The sequence below is a fragment of the Diabrotica undecimpunctata genome, chromosome 9 (genome assembly GCF_040954645.1).
Source record: "Diabrotica undecimpunctata isolate CICGRU chromosome 9, icDiaUnde3, whole genome shotgun sequence".
Lineage (NCBI taxonomy): Eukaryota > Metazoa > Arthropoda > Insecta > Coleoptera > Chrysomelidae > Diabrotica > Diabrotica undecimpunctata.
The window spans coordinates 93,035,949-93,050,218 of NC_092811.1; the positions used below are offsets into that span (position 1 = coordinate 93,035,949).

Sequence of the window (14,270 nt, forward strand, 5' to 3'; positions counted from 1 at the left end):
AATTAGAAAAAAAAAGGCAAGGAACATTATAATTATATCTACATACATAAAGTAAATGGTCCGTTAATTATACGTATATATTATCCTGTATTTTTACTATATTACTCAGTCAAACCAAAGTTCCATAAATAAGAAGGTACACTGAACTGGAGTCATAAATCAACTGCTAAAGATTTCGTTACCACAGTTTAGTCAATAAAACTTATACTCACAGGTGTATTCAAATAATGGTATGGCGCCCTCAATAAGGCACTTGACTTCGGTCCACCACAACAGGTAGTTGGGACGACACGACCACAATAAATTGCAGTCTTCCTAACGTAATCCCTTAGATTATCTGTTAGGCCGACGAAAAGAGGCAGCTACCGGTACCGGGGTACTACAGGTGGTTGAGATGACTGATGTTCAGGTGAACTAACTTTGCGGGGAATGCTTGAAAATTGTACACGTATGGACGATGTATAATAGGAATCGGTATACAATCTGAATTGGTGTAAAATAGGAACGGCAAACAGAAGTGACTTCAGTTGGAAGACGTCTGTTTGACAAAAGAGAAAATAATCAATATAAGACACACTGTGCAAAGATAAATAAGGGTGAATTGAAAATCCACTTACCGCCGATTGTCGAAGATAAGACCGCTTGCCACAGGAACCAACTTGGAAATGAATATCGGATTGTGAATTTAGAAGGGCTTAGACAAGCGAAGGTTGAAAATAGGGAGGGGATATTGGCTGAAGGATGCCACGCGAAATTGACATTAAATATCCGGGCTACTGGGGTTCATTTTCGTAGCGTTTACCAATAGAAAGTAAAGTTTCTACGAAAAACAACTCTTCTGATTTTCTGAGAAGGTAGCTCGGAGATTTCACAATAGGTCCTTTTTCCTTTGTTATTAGGAAAGATTTTTATGTACAAAAACAAGATAAAAAGAAGAAGAAACATTTGGCGAAGTTATTTCTTTGTTAAAAAAAGGCGTAACAAAACGAAGGTATGCAGGCATGGGCGGCGTGAAAATAGTTTATTAAAGGGAATAATTTAAAGAAATTATGAACATGCTTCACAGCCCTTTCCACGATGTAAACTGGGTGTACTGAGTTTGCATCGGAACTGTGAAACAAGGAAGCATGGGAGAACTATCGTAAAGACAAGTTGAGAAAAACAAGGAAAGTTTACGTTACTACGATAACACATACGTACAATATGACCAAGTAACATTATAACATAACATAAACGATACACTAAATATGATCTATCTAACACAATAGACAAAACATAAAAGTAATTCTACAAGTTTTACAAAAGTTATAAAGGTATATGCTTAATAATTATAATTTTTACAAAAGGTATGAAGGTACAAGCTTAATGAATTTATTTAACCTATATAATATTTTTATACAACTATGTTAATATATACACTTATGTGTCAAAAGGTATAAGAGGATATCCGCTCGATATTGTTACAGCAAAATATGACACGTAAGGCAAACAAGGCAATATGGAGATCGTTAAACAATGAGCGAGAGAGTGAGTTCGTCGCGAGATTGTTAACGTAAGGCACCTTGGTTTAAATAACACTGTATCAATAGATAGTCCGAGTATTTTGCTTAGATATCATCACTAGAAAGATAGACTTAACCTAGTTTCAGTGGTGTAAGAAGATAGCTAAAAATCCATATAACGGTACTTATTGAAATATAAGCGGTAATAACAGACGATTAGTATGCCAACGTTTTTCGTAACCCGGCATAAAGGTAATAAGACTAATGTTAAGTTTGGTTAGGTAGGTAGGGAGTTTGTAACTAACAAGGAGAATTGTAATGAGGATTTGCGTACTTAGTATCTCTTAATGATTATCAAAAGTCTATGCAGTATTAACAAGAGATTGAGATTTAATAGAGTTAAAAATTATATTTCAGTAATGTGGTTGCAGAAACCCGAGGTTTAGGAGCAGGGGGTACATATGGTACATAATTTTTCAGGTGCACATAGGGTATTTATTCTGGTATTGATGGGACTAACCTCTTAGGCACCAAAATTAACACTAAGAGAGTCATTTAATTGGCCTCATTCCGGTTGAAGAACGACTGAATTCTTACCACAGATGGTCAATAGAAACTAGGATCCAGATACTATTTTCGGCGAGTCAACTGGCGAACGTCCGCTAACATCAGTCCTAGCCTTCCTCAGTGCCTAGTATCTCTGGCAGATGCTGATCTCTATGACGAAAAGGGGTAGAGAAGATGTTATTTCTATGTTGGGTCTCATATCAAAAGTTAAACCAAGTAGGAAAGAGAGTACTACACGATTTGGGAATTCTAAACACGACAGAGATGTCACAGCCGGACGGTGTGTTTAGGGATTTAGGGGAAGTCTTGTTAGAAACAATGTATCAGTAAAGATAAGGTATAAGGCAATTGTACTTTTTAAAAGGTAAAGGCAAGAAAATCTTAGGTTTTCTTAAATAAGGTAGTCCTTAATTATTTCATTTGGAGTCAAGGTAGTTTTATTCAAGATACGATATGTTTCCAATTTTCTTTGGAAGGTAAGGTGTGTTTCTAACAGATAAGGTACCCTTCAATTTTCATTTGAAGGTAAGGTAAATTTTCCGTTGGAAGGTAAGGTATATTTCCAACAGGTAAGATATCCTTCCATTTTTATTTGAAGATAAGGTAAAAATTTTTAAATAAAGGTAACACACGATAAGATTTCTTCGCTTGTAAGGACTACAGCACAGCCTATATAACGATTATTTTATCAACGCAATGAGGTAAGGTGTGTTATAAGATAGGACGAAAAATTTAAGGTAAATCGCATGACGTCGAAAGTAAAAATAAAGACATAGATAGGTAGAAATCAAAGCAATTAAGACTAACCATGAATTATAGGGGTCTCAACAAACATCAATTTACATGGACAGGTAAGATACATCGGTAGAAAGACATGAGAGGTGTTTTCACGAATCTTGTTACAACAATATATGTATGAGTGTCAGATAAGAAATAGTAGGAAATAGTAAAATAACCGTTTTTACTACAGACGTATTATAACATATATAGATATTTGAGGTAAAAGTTCCTAGTCAATAAAGTTAGATGTGGGCGTTAGACGACAGTTACAAAAGGTATAATATATATATTTCTAGCATGGTAAATAGTTATTCTTGCTCATTTTCTGAGGCTTCGGAATCAAAAGAGTCATTATAACACGGCTTTAAATCTTTTATATGCCAGCGTCCAGCATTAGTACCATCTTCGTTTTTTATTTGATACACCAGACGAGAGAATTTTTTAGATATTGTACCCTTGACATACTTGGGAGCAAGCTTAGACATGAAACGTTTTGGAGCACTACTAAGAACAATATTTTTGCGCCACACGGTATCACCAACAGAAAATTGAACATCTCGTTTGCGGAGATTATAGTATTTGGCATTTCTTTCATAGGCTTTAGATAGGTGGGTTTGGACTTCCTTGAAGACAGTTGACAATCCAGTTATTTCAGAGGCATATTCGTCTCTGTTACCGGGAGAGAATTCGATATTTTGGAGCTGGTCATAGGGACGATTATAATAATCTCCTAATAAGGGAACGTTGCGGGCAAAATTCAGAAAAGCTGGGGAGTGTTGAGTAACTTCATGGCGGGCGGTATTAATAGCTTGTTGAATTTTAAAAATTTCTCTATCCCATTCGGAATGTTCGGTAATATAGCTGCGAATAGCGGTACAAATGGTACGATTACTTCTTTCTACGAAGTTGCATTGGGGGGAATAAACGGCAGTGAACCAGATTTTTTGAACTCTGTATTCATGACAAAGATTCTTAAGAATTTTGCTATTAAAATTAGAGGCATTGTCGCATATGATGTGTTGGGGAACACCGAAAGTTAAGAAAACATTATTTTCTAGGAAGTTAGCGACATTCTGGGCGGTAGCTTTGCGTAGGGGTTGTATTAACGTATATTTAGAGAACCAGTCAGTCACGACGAGTAACCAAGAGAAACCTTTTTTACTGCGCGTGAGGGGACCGATAAAATCAATAGCAATTATTTGCCACGGGAACTAGGCTTTCTTCTGATTTCCCATTAAACCCATTTGAGGAACATTTGGAGCTTTCTGTGCTCCACAGACTTGGCAAGAACGAACGTATTTGAGGACGTCTCTCCTCATCTTCGGCCAGTAAAATCTCTCTTTGACCCGGGATAAAGTTTTAAAATGGCCTAAATGGCTACAAGTAGGAGGTTCATGACAGGATTTGAGAACGTCGTGTTTCTGGGGAGAAGGTACTAAAATTTTCCAATCTATTTCGTTAGATTTAAAAGGTAGACAGGTAGGTACATACTTATAAACATATTCATTTTCTACTTTCCATTGGGGGAAGTTATCTGGATTAGCGATAATTTTTGACCGTAAGTTATCGTACCAGGGCTCGATTCTATTTAGATCAACATCGAGAGAAGCTAATTCGGGACTTACAGGAGTTTCGTCCAGAGGGACTTGTTCGTGCATTCTACTGAGTGCATCCGGTACTTTATGGCAGGATCCCTTTCGGTGAACAAGAGTAAAGTTATGTTGTTTGAGGCGCATGGCCCAACGACAAAGACGACCAGAGGGATTTTTGAGGGTAGTCAACCAGAGAAGGGAATAGTGGTCAGTGATGACGGTGAACTTGGTTCCTTCAACGTACGGACGAAATTTTTCAATGGCGAAAAGGACGGCAAGGCACTCACGTTCTGTGACAGAGAAATTTCGCTCGGCTTTAGTCAGAGATCGACTAGCGTAACATATAACTTGTTCGCTATCATCTAATTTTTGCGTCAAAACAGCTCCAACTCCAGTATCACTGGCGTCGGCTTGAACCACGAAGGGTTTCGAAAAATCTGGTTGAACCAGTACGGGGGCAGATACTAAGGCTTGCTTGATTAAGATAAAAGACTTTTCAGCTTCAGGATTCCAAGTAATGGTTTGTTTCTTTTCTTTTCCTTTACCCTTTAGGAGATCGTTTATTGGAGAGACAAGGGTAGAGAAATTTTTAATAAAACGACGGTACCAAGAGCAAAGTCCAATGAAGCGTTTAATTTCGGTAGTGTTTGTAGGTCTGGGATAGGTTATCATAGCAGATATTTTTTCGGGGTCCGACCGAAGAGAATTATCACCAACGATATAACCGAGAAACTTAAGGGAAGTTTTGAAGAACTCGCATTTATCTACGTTAATGGTAAGATTTGCGTCCTTTAGCTTTTCTTTAACTTTAGAAAGAAGAGAGATATGTTCTTCAAAGGTAGGGGAACATACTATTATATCGTCAAGATAACAAAAAATAAAGGGTTCGAATTCAGGTCCGAAAATTGCATCTACTAGACGTTGTTGTGTTTGTGCTGAATTACACAAACCGAAAGGCATAACGGTAAATTGGAATAACCCTCGACCTACTACGGCGAAAGCAGTTTTTTCACGAGATGATTTTTCCAAGGGGATTTGCCAGAAAGCTTTCTTAAGATCAATAGACGAGATAAATTTTGCACCTCGTAAAAGAGAGAGGATCCTATCGATATTTGGAAGCGGGTAGGTGTCATGTTTAGTGACATCGTTTAAAGTACGACCATCAAAACAAAAACGAAATTCGTCATTTTTCTTCCTAACCAACAAAACGGGTGAACACCAAGAACTACAACTGGGTTCTATCACACCTAGCTGGAGCATTGAATCTAGTTCTTTATTTAAGATATTTGACATATAAGGAGACATAGGGAAAGGACGTCGCTTGAATGGTTTTGAGTCGCCGGTATCTATTGTCATTTGAATTTTATTTGTGCGGCCTATACCTTCAGCGCTACTAACTTCGTTAAAGTTATTAATAATTTTGTTCGCTAAGGTACGGTCGGTTGGACTAAGAGATTCTAACGAACAAAGATGCGGGAAGATAGCTTCTGGATTGGCCATAGAAAAAGGATGATTTGGTTTGTCGGACTTAGTATTCCATTGGTTGGTATTAAAATCAATAGAGAGACAAAATTGTTCAGCAAAATTACTTCCAAGGATAAAAGAACACGGTAAAGAAGGCACTACAAGGCATTGAATTACTCTAAAGACATTATCGGCAAGAATAGGTAAATCTATGAGACCAGTTACTTTTTTATTGGAACCGTCTGCTAGAGAAACTGTCGAGTTAACGGATTTATTTATTGGAATTTTATTTTGATTAAGAAAAGCGAGACCTTGTTGTCCGGCACACGTAATGGAACAACCGGTATCCAATAGTACAGTAAAATCTTGATTGTAGATATTTACAGATATGTAGGGTCTTTTATCAGTCTTTTTAGAGATCACAAGGGGACAGACTTTATTATGAGAAGGAAGACGATAGAAGTTTCTAACTTCCGTAAGGTAATTTTTCCACTCATTTTCGGTCAAGCGGTAGGAGTTTCTATGCGAAAAGTCTCGGTTCTTATTCCATTGTTTTCGCTGACGGGAGTTAAAGGTACTTCGGTGAGATGTAGGAGAACGGTAATCTCGAGGTAAATTATTCTGAATTCTATTTGAAGAATAACTGGAGGATCGGGAGATATCGGACTTTTTGGGATGTCTGGGAATAGAATAGCCGATAGTATTTATTCCGTACGTTAGTTTTTTGGAGGATTACAATTTGTACATTGTGGGAAGGTAACTTAAGATTTTCCACATCGATAACAAAATATTTTCCTCGGACGACGACATTCACGGTGACTGTGTCCTTTTCCTTGGCAATTCCAACACGCAGTGGAAGAGTTTGGCTTAGAAGTTAAGGGAGGTACGTAATTCTTGCCTGAAGAACGGTTCGTGGGAAAGGTATTACTAGAAAAATTGTTTCTAGACTGAAAATGTCCCGGAGGGTTTCTCTGGGCATCCCTTTGGTTTTCTACGCTAGAAATAGAAGGAGAGTCACGTTTGAAAACTGAGGCAGCATTTATTTCGACGGTATTAATGAGAGAAGATAATTGGTCTACGGTATCCACCGTACTAGTGGCTATCATAGTAGAATATTCCGGTAGGAGATTTGAACGAATATAAGAGATTATGGTTTTTTCGGAGGGCTGTCTCGGTAATCTCTTTATTAAATTAAGTATGTCTGCTTGATACAGAACGAAAGGTTCATTTTTTCTTTGCTTACGGCTTTTGATCTGATCCCACAGTTCGTCTTCATAGCCATGCGGAAGGAATGTGAATTTAAGTAATTCGACCAGTTGTGGCCAAGAGGTAAGTTTAGATTTAACGCTGCTAAACCATTTAGCTGCGTTACCTGAGAAAAATTCCACGGCAGATCGGAAAAGTATCGCATCGGGAATATCACGCGATTCAGCAAGATTTTGAATTTTTTCCAAGACACTAAATAGATGCTTAGGATCACCGGAAAATTTAATATTCCAATCACCTACATTGACAGGAGTATTAACATGGACGATAGGGTTAATGGCTGGCATAGGAGCTTGTGAAGTTAAAGGTATATATGCGGGATTCGAGTCGGTAGTGATTATTTTATCATCTAGGTTTGCTTCTAACAGAAGGCAGGTAGAGATAGCTTCGTCTTTAAAATTCGATTCCACAGGTTTCTGTGGATCTGGGGTTAGACGTTGTAGTCTTAGGGAAAGATGCAATAAATGGGCCTTTGTTCTTTTGTAGACAGAATCACTAGGGTTTCCTTCAAATTCAGAAATAAGATTTTCGACTTCGGAAAAGATAGTTTCGATCTGGCTTGATTCATCTTCGAAGATAAGGGGATTTTCCGTTAGATCGATAATCGGAGTGGCTTTCTGAAGGGCTTTCTTAAGGATAGATTTTTTTTCGGAAAGAGTTCTATTTGACTTAATACCTCTGATTTTCAGTTCGTAATCGATCTGATTTACCTTAAGATAAGAGATAACAGAAGACTCCATTTTTAAACTCGTTTAGATAAAAAATAGTCGAGAGAAGAGAAGATACTTATATTTGAAGACTGCGTTGCGGTGCTATTTTTTACCATTTAGCTACCACATTGGACGATATTTTCTTGCTGTTAGCTACCACATTGGACGATATTTTCTTGCTGTTAGCTACCACATTGGGCGCCATTCATTTCTGTGTACCCTCTTGATGATCGATTGGAGGTTACACAAAGAACGGTACTAGGCTCGGGCTTCAGTCTGGTAGAGGTATCTTGGTCGGGCTTCTTGTTACAGCTCAAATATCACGGATCAATTAAAGAAGTACTTACGACACAAAGACAAGAAGTTAGAAGAGAAGATAAGAGATAAGAGAAGAAAAGTTATTTGGGCACCACCCTATTTTTAGAGGAACAGGGAAACCTTAAGGCACATAAAAAAGGACGACGAGAAAGGTAAGGTACAGCTAGAGAACTCACGCGAGGATAAAGTAAACCGTGAAAGAGAAAAGTATCGGAATTATGCGGTACACTCCTAATATTTTGACACATATACTTAAAATATACGCTCAAACAAATAAATATAATAATATAATTCAATAAAAAATGCCTGGAAGAGAAACACAAAAATATAAATCCAAATTGTATAAAAAAATATAAAAGAAATAAAAAGCAAATAGTTCTTTAACAAAACTATATTTAGGTATATTTGTTAAAGTAAATGTACCATATTAAATTTTATTAAACAGTTGATTAAATAGCATGATTATTGCGTAACTGATTATTAATTACAAACAAAAAAATATCTCAAAAAAATAGTTATAAATAATTTAGTATCCTCAAGAATTAGAAAAAAAAAGGCAAGGAACATTATAATTATATCTACATACATAAAGTAAATGGTCCGTTAATTATACGTATATATTATCCGGTATTTTTACTATATTACTCAGTCAAACCAAAGTTCCATAAATAAGAAGGTACACTGAACTGGAGTCATAAATCAACTGCTAAAGATTTCGTTACCACAGTTTAGTCAATAAAACTTATACTCACAGGTGTATTCAAATAATGGTATGGCGCCCTCAATAAGGCACTTGACTTCGGTCCACCACAACAGGTAGTTGGGACGACACGACCACAATAAATTGCAGTCTTCCTAACGTAATCCCTTAGATTATCTGTTAGACCGACGAAAAGAGGCAGCTACCGGTACCGGGGTACTACAGGTGGTTGAGATGACTGATGTTCAGGTGAACTAACTTTGCGGGGAATGCTTGAAAATTGTACACGTATGGACGATGTATAATAGGAATCGGTATACAATCTGAATTGGTGTAAAATAGGAACGGCAAACAGAAGTGACTTCAGTTGGAAGACGTCTGTTTGACAAAAGAGAAAATAATCAATATAAGACACACTGTGCAAAGATAAATAAGGGTGAATTGAAAATCCACTTACCGCCGATTGTCGAAGATAAGACCGCTTGCCACAGGAACCAACTTGGAAATGAATATCGGATTGTGAATTTAGAAGGGCTTAGACAAGCGAAGGTTGAAAATAGGGAGGGGATATTGGCTGAAGGATGCCACGCGAAATTGACATTAAATATCCGGGCTACTGGGGTTCATTTTCGTAGCGTTTACCAATAGAAAGTAAAGTTTCTACGAAAAACAACTCTTCTGATTTTCTGAGAAGGTAGCTCGGAGATTTCACAATAGGTCCTTTTTCCTTTGTTATTAGGAAAGATTTTTATGTACAAAAACAAGATAAAAAGAAGAAGAAACATTTGGCGAAGTTATTTCTTTGTTAAAAAAAGGCGTAACAAAACGAAGGTATGCAGGCATGGGCGGCGTGAAAATAGTTTATTAAAGGGAATAATTTAAAGAAATTATGAACATGCTTCAATATATATATATATATATATATATATATATATATATATATATATATATATATATATATATATATATATATATATATATATATATATATATATATATATATATATATATATATATATAATAATACTAAGCGCCATAATCCGGCCTCCTGTACTCCTCCATAGATATGCCGGAGGATTTTACGTTCAAAGCATCTTAAACGTTCTTCATCGCTCTTTGTCATCGTCCATGTTTCCGACGCGTAGGTGAGGATGGCTTAATAAAAGTTCTGTATATCACTAGTTTCGTTCTTTTTGTAACTAGGCTGTTATAAAAAGAACGTTGTTAAAAATTTTTTTAATCCATAATAGACCCTATTTGCCAGATATACCCGTATGTTAATTTCTGCACTTACTGCATTATTCTGATTAATTTGTGAGCCTAGGTATATAAACTCTCTTACTCCTTCGAAAGTATATGTTAAGATCGTTAGATCTTCGGGTTATGCTGCTTGTATATAATTTGATACTTTCATATACTTCGTCTTACTAGTGTTAACCTCTAGTCCCATTCTCTTTGTTGCTGCGTAAAGCGCCCTGAATGATTCGACCACGTCTGCCTTTCTTCTTGCAATAATGTCGATGTCATCGGCGTACGCCAGTAATTGTACGCTGCGATTAACAATAGTTCCTCTGGTTGTAATTCCAGATTCTCTTATCGCTTTCTCTAGTACGATATTGAATAGAAGGCATGATAGGTTGTCTCCTTGTCTAAGTCCTATCTGAGACTGGAACGTTCTAGTATAACGAGATTATATTATTCATATTTTGAAGTCTAACATTAACAACGAAAAAAATTACAAATAAACTAAATGAAATTATAACACTAGCAGAAGAAGGTCTGCTTCTTTTGCTAGTGTTATAATTTTAGCAAGGTTTTAGGTCGGGAAAATCATGCACCGATGCTATATTTATAATAAAGGCAAGTGCAAGAGAAACCATTAGAATACAATAAACTGGCATATCTATGTTTTGTGGACCTTTAGAAGGCATTTGACCGGGTCAAATTAAAAGACGTTATCCTCTTAGTGTACGCAAGATAGATACCTCTAGGAATAATCCAAACGATCGAAAATATCTACCAAAACAACACAATAAAAGTAAAAGTAGAAGAAGAATCAGCAGACCCTATTGAAGCTGGCAATGGGATAAGACAGGGAGATTCGCTGAGTCCTCTATTAATCAACTTGATTATGGATGAAATAATAAAAAAAGTAAAAACTAAATATACCAAATAGGAGAAAAACAACTTAAGATAATCTGCCATGCACACGACGCAATACTACTCTCTCAAAGTGAAGATGATTTACAACGTATGCTGCATCAATTTAGTATAACCGCCAGAAAATTTAACATGGTGATTTCCCCAAAATAGACAAAATGCATGGTTATAACAGCAAATTTACTAAGATATAAATCGGAGCTGGAAGGTCAGATAAGTTTAAATATCTAGGTATTACATTATCTAGATACGGAAAGCTCGAAACTGAAGTGGAAGATCAAGTGAATAGAGCAAACAGAGCCGCAGGCTGCCTAAATGAAACAATATGGAGAAATAAAAATATCGGGAAAGAAACAAAAGACAGAATTTACAAAACAGTCATCAGACCAATAATGAAATACGCGGCAGAAACAAGACCTGACACAGAGAGGACAAAATGATGTTAGAAACAGCAGAGATGAAAACACTTGTGGAAATATTTATGGTAAGACACTATGAGGCAGAGCTAGAAGTACAGATATACGACGTAGATGCAAGATGAAGAACATCAAGAACTGGGCAAGAAATAGAAGAGTAGAATGGAACTATTATATAATCCAAATGACAACAAACAGAGTGGTAAAGACGACAAGAGACGGTACTCCAATAGGAACATGATCAGTAGGTAGACCATGAAAACGATGGAACGGCAACTTACTGGAGGCACATTGAAAAACAGACAGTCATATCTATATAAAGAGAAGAAGAAGAAGAACTATTTTGAAGTCACAAAGATACAAAAATAGAGATTTTAGTTAATATTAGAAATAAACTAAATATTTACCATGTGGGGATAGTATAATATTTTTCTTGGATTTTCATTATAATTTACAATGAAAATACCAACGGGAGATTACTAGCGTGATTAGATATAGTCTTCTTTTTGAGACAAATCACACACTATAATTTTTCTAAAGGTTATTCTCAAGTTAAAGTTAAAGTCGTCTAAGCACCTCAAAGACAGAATGGGAAGAGATAAACTTGCCCGAAGAGTAAGAGGTGGAAAGCCATAAGGTAAAAGACCAGAAAGGAGACCCCCTAAAAGAGAGAAATTTACTCAAGGACAATATGCCAGAGAAACTTATACGAAACCTACTGATGTATTAGAAATGGAAGCATTGGTTGGTTTGTTGTACTTAGCTGGAGTTTAAAAAATGAACAGATTGAATTCTGATCATGTCACAACAACGTTCCCTTTGTCTCCTCCGACATCTAAGATTTAGTGAGTGTGATGCACGAGAAATCAGAGAAGCCGTAGATAAAATAATCCAATTCGAGATACGTTTCGTAGCCTTTTATGGAAACTGTCCAATTTGACAGTATATATCCTCCAAGCCTGCTAAGTACGGGATTGAGATATTTTCTTTAGCAGATGCTAAAATGTTTTATACTACTAAAATGCAGGTATATGTTGGTAAACAACCAAATGGTTCTTCATTTGAACCTAGTAACCCCGCGATTGATGTGGTTAGTAAACTTGTTTAGCCAATTAGTAAATCTGATCGAAATATAACCACTGATTATTGGTTCACTTAATGAGCAAAAACTACCATTCTTGTGCCCAATACGAATGAATAAGAAACAGCTACCTACCCAGTTTACGGAAGTTCAACGTAGACCAAGTCCATCAAATATGTTTGCATTTAGGAAAATTGTACTTTTAGCATCACATGTTCCAAAACCGAACAAAGACGTTCTCATGGTATCTTCCATGCATAACGATGACGAGATCATTGGAACTACATAAAAACTTATGATGATTATTGACTAGAGCAAAACCGAGGTAGGAGTTAACATGGTAGATCAGTTATTATCAAAATACAATGTAGCTCGCAATGCTAGAAGATGGCCGATGGTGGTCTTTTACGCCCTACTTATTGTGGCAGGTCTTAACGCATTTGTAATTTACAAATGTAATCAAAAGGAAGATAGAGCATATCGCAGTAGGAGTTTTTAGACAGGAGCTATCCATAGGTCTCGTAAAAATACATGCGATAAGAAGACAAGCAGTTCAATACATACCGAATTCCATCCAAAAAAGAATACAACAAATATGAAAGCTACCTACAGAAATGCATCAGAAAGATTAGGAGTTGCTTCAAGTTGGGCGTTGCCAAATTTGTACCTCTAAACAAAATAGGAAAACAAATTATACCTGCAAAATTTGTAGTAAATTCCTCGGTCTAGAACATGTTACCTCTGTTTGTAGTCAATGCTTTGAGGGGAGACTAAACTAGGACTTTTGTAATTTTTGTATTTTTGTGTGTTCTTAAGAATATATAAAGCAATATCTCTCTATCGGTCCAAGAGACCGAGGTCACCAGTAATCTGCAAATTTCTTACGCCACCGCTGGAGGATTAACTTGATTCTTACGAGTATGACTGAATTTCCTAAATATGTATACCTATAGAAATGTGTATTTCAGATGCTTTTTACACTTATCTACTTAAATTGGATTACAATGGAATACCTACATAAAAAACTAGACGGTACTTATACTTGCCACCTTGTTCCACTGTCAACAATTTCTCTAAAGCTCGTAAAGATTGTAATAATATTTAGGTATTGTAGGCATTGCTATTATTGACATTATATTATAATAGCTAATATAAAAATATAAACATATAAGCTAAAACTTACCATTATCTTTTATTGGTGGTAGTTCTTTTTCAACTAATTTAAAGTCAGTCTTTTTTGGATATCCATCAAAATATTTCTGGAAAAGGTATATTTTCGATTTAACCATATTTGTGTTTAATTACTATATTTTGATATTCGGTATGCAGCACTTAACCTCTAATAATGATTTGTTTACTATTAAAATATTTTATCAGTTTTTATCTCTGTTTAATAGCCGAGATATTTTAGAACTTGTACAGCGGCGACGACTAACCTTGAAAAAAGGCAATTTCTATACTAAAATAAAAAACACGTTGGTTAGTTACGTTTGTTAGTTAGTTACGAAAGTCATAGCCGAAAACGGGTTTTTAAAAAATTATTATCGTAACAAAATTTATTTATAAGGAACGTACAAGTATGATAACAACTACAAAACAAAAAGCTCTTAATCTAATTAAACACTGGTATAGTCTTTCTATATGTCGTCACACATTAGATAATCCAGGGACGTAACTCCTTCGCCCTTACAAAGAAGCATATCCTTGAGGTGTG

General features: G+C 36.0%; 1 protein-coding gene across 1 annotated transcript in view; it reads right to left on the minus strand.

The window, feature by feature from the left end:
• The window catches only part of LOC140450302 (prostaglandin reductase 1-like), a 44,811-nt gene extending 30,833 nt beyond the window's left edge, over positions 1 to 13,978 (minus strand). The window contains exon 1 of the mRNA XM_072543854.1: positions 13,740 to 13,978. Coding sequence (XP_072399955.1) covers positions 13,740 to 13,845 — 106 coding nt within the window. The 5' untranslated portion in view covers positions 13,846 to 13,978. The remainder of the gene's footprint in view (positions 1 to 13,739) is intronic.
• Positions 13,979 to 14,270: the final 292 nt, after the last annotated feature.